General features: G+C 30.9%; 1 protein-coding gene across 1 annotated transcript; it reads right to left on the reverse strand.

Moving 5' to 3' along the window:
• Positions 1–451: 451 nt before the first annotated feature.
• Positions 452–3,399, reverse strand: MS3_00005832 (uncharacterized protein; the record flags this gene model as incomplete). Its single annotated transcript, XM_012939418.2, has 2 exons — positions 452–2,227; positions 3,358–3,399. The coding sequence occupies 2 exons, from the start codon at positions 3,397–3,399 to the stop codon at positions 452–454; spliced, it is 1,818 nt and encodes a 605-aa protein (XP_012794872.2).
• Between the last annotated feature and the right edge of the window lie 256 nt (positions 3,400–3,655).

Here is a 3,655-nt window from a genome sequence, read left to right on the forward strand (position 1 = left end):
CCACAAAACCTCTTCTGATATTCACTTTTGATAAATTCTACTTATAGTTTTAGCATGAATTGTTGCATTATAAATCAATGCATATCCGTAATTTTTTTGTTTGGTTTTTGTTTTACTATATTCTGGATACAATTTGTAATTAAATTATCTTGACAACATACTTGACCACTTGAGTTGAAACAACTAAAGTAATCTGTAATGAAATAATTTATTTCTTGTTCTTCCTCTTCCTCTTCTTCTTCTTCTTCTTCCTCCTCTTCTTCTTCTTCTAAAAACACACTTATTATGATAACATAAAGAACAAAAATAACTCCGAACAAAATATCAACTGGAAGAATATGATACACACACACACACACACAAACCAGAGCTAAAAATGAATTCACACAAAAGAAGATCAATTGAAATATAGAAAGAATGAAAAAAAACGTGATAAGAAACTCTTCTTTGATTAAATCGACGTTATATCTGGTAAATATCTAAGATTTGCTAAATCAATATTACTATCTGTCTCTGGAATCACATCACATTCATCATCATCCTCATCATCATCATCGTTATCCTTGTCATTACTATTCAATACAAAACAGCTTCTTGTATCCTTATTTATATTAGTATTAGTAATATTAATTAAATGATGATCTAGATCTAATTTCTGATAGAATTCACGTTCATGAATGATCTTTTCTGAAATTTGATCTTCATTGAATAATTCATCATTCTTCAATTGAATATATTTCATCAAGAAATCATTACCATTACTATTATTATTATTCATACTATAGTTAGTATTAGTAATGGAATTTTTAGGAGTATTGTTAATACTACCACTATGCGTTGAATTTGGCGTTGAATTCAATTCAATTGATTTTGATGTAAATAATGAAAATAAAGTACATGAATCTTGTGTTGGTGTTAATGATCTATTATATTCAATTCTTACTTTATTCATATGATCATTTGATAATTGATAAGGATGTTGTTGTTGTTGTTGCTGAGGCTGTTCACCATGATGATAGTGATGGTGATGATGTTGGTGGTGGTGGTGTTGTTGCTGATGTTGATGATGATGATGATGGTGATGATCTAGGTTTTCTTCAATTGTTTTCTCAATCAAATCATTATCATGATTTAAATGATTTTTATTTATACTTATATCCAATGAATTATTTTTATTAGATGATTTCATATTATGTAATAGAGATGAATGAATACGTAATACTTGATAAAATTCCATACGAAATGTTTTATTTAACCAACCATATAATATGGGATTTAAACAAGCTGAACTTAATATTAATAATAAACATAATGCTTGTGTTATAATGACTGTGATAGCATTAATATTATTAGCTTCAATACTCATAATTTGATTAATTGCTTTTAAATTGGTTGTTGAATGTTGTATCATTGAATCCGATGCGATAGTTATATCACTATCTCTTGTATTATTACTATTACTATTATTGTTGTTGCTATGATCATATTCATTAATTTTCAAATTTTTAATTGCTATATCAATACTACTTATAATAATTAATTCACGTATATCACTTATGACATTCATTGTATTAATTGGTAACCAACTTAAACAAAATATAATAGCAATTACTGTGGATAATATAATAGCTTTACGATGTCTACGATCAATTGCTTCTTTTTGTGATGTTATAGATATCGTTGGTATAGGGGATAAAATCATATCTTGTTTCTGTGGTGATTTATTAATTTGTTGATTATTATTTAAACAATAAACATTATCATTATAATTGTGTGGGTGGGGTTGGAGATGGGGGTAGTGTTGGTGGTGGGGGTGAATCTGTGTTTTAGTATAGGGAATTCTATTCTCTTTTGTATATAATATATTTTCTTCTTTATGATATTGTTCATGAATTTGTTTATGTATAATTTGTGATAAGCATATTTTTTGAATTGCCCTTAATTTACGATCACGTATACTTAAACAAATACGATAATATACAATAATAACAATTATTAATGGTGTCATATATTGTATAATTAATGCAGCTAAGGAATAAAATACTTTTAATTTTTGTATTGTAGGATTATTAGCTTTTTCAGTACATTGTAAATGATTTAATTGAGTAATATGTGAAAAATAAACCAATGGACTAGCTAATATAAAGGCTGTAATCCATGTTAAATAATTTAATTTAATTGCTGTATTTATATTACCACGATGGGTTGTTGTAGGATAAATGATACACTGTAAAATTTAAAAAAACAGGAGGAACAGAGAGTGAGTCAGTGAGTCAGTCAGAGAATGATCAATATTAAACTCAACTTAACTTACGCCTGTTACTTCTAATGGAGCATAGGCCGTCGATCAGCATTCTCCAACCCATTATGTTCTCCACCTTGCTTTCTAGTTCTATCCAATTCTTGTTCATTTTTCTCATGTCTATCTCCATTTTTCGGCGTAATGTGTTCTTTGGTCTTTCTCTTTTCCTTTGTTTAGCCTTGAGGATTCCATGTGAGGGCTTGCATTGTGACGCAGTTGGGTGCTTTCCTCAATGTGTGTCCTATCCACTTCCAGCACTTCTTCCTGATTCTTCCTCCGATGGGATCTGGTTTGTTCTTTACTACAGTAGGTTGTTGCTGATAGTGTCTGGCCAACGGATCAATATTAAGTCTGAGAATAATAACAAATAATAAAAATACGTACTTATTGTATTATTTACTAATAATACTTCTACTTATGTATGCTACCCCTCATGGAAGAGTATAGGCCAGTCACTAGGATACTCCATCCAACAGTGTACTGGATAATTGCCGATGTAGTGTCTACTTCATCCTTCCATTGTTACGTTTTTCATTTGGGATTTCAAATTAGTGTTTGCCTCATGATGCAGTTTGATTATTTCAACAATGTATGTCTTATCTACCTCTAGCATCTTTTCCTAATATCATCTTCAGTTGAAAGCTGGTTTGTTCTTTCCCATAGTAGGCTGTTACTGATGGTACCCGATCAACGGATATTAAGTATCTTAAAATAAGCAATTGTTTGTAAATATTTGCATTTTTTATAATGGTTGTGGTAGTTCTGCAAGTTTCAGCTGCGTACAGTATATGTGTCTCGACGATTCTGACTTAAATAATGTTTGACACTTGTTTTGAGTTGCATATGTTCTTCAATTGTAGGAATGCTATCCTTGCTTTTACAATTATCGCCCTTACGTCTGCATCGGATTCTCCTTGTTCATCGATGACGCCACTGACCAGCTACGTGAGAGAATTCACATCTTCCAGAGCTTACCTATCAAGAGTGATTTTGTTAGTGTTCTCCGTGTTGTATTTGAGGACCTTGGTTTTCCCCTTGTATATGTTGAGACCTACTGATGCGGATACTGCTGTTACACTAGTTGTTTTGACCTGCATTTGGTGATGTGTATGGGATAGAAGAGCCAGGTGATCTTCGAAGTTTAAATCTTCTATTTGATTTTGATCTGTTCATTGTATTCCGTGTTTTCTCTCAGATGTCAAAATCTTCATAATTCAGTCGATCACAAGAAGAAAGAGAAAGGGCGAGAGTAAGCAGCCTATTCTGACTACGGTTTTTACTTGAATAAATTCTATCAGCTGTCCTTTATTCTGTTATACTATAATAAAAAATATTGTTTGATGTTTTGTGATT

This window comes from Schistosoma haematobium, chromosome 3, assembly GCF_000699445.3.
Source record: "Schistosoma haematobium chromosome 3, whole genome shotgun sequence".
Lineage (NCBI taxonomy): Eukaryota > Metazoa > Platyhelminthes > Trematoda > Strigeidida > Schistosomatidae > Schistosoma > Schistosoma haematobium.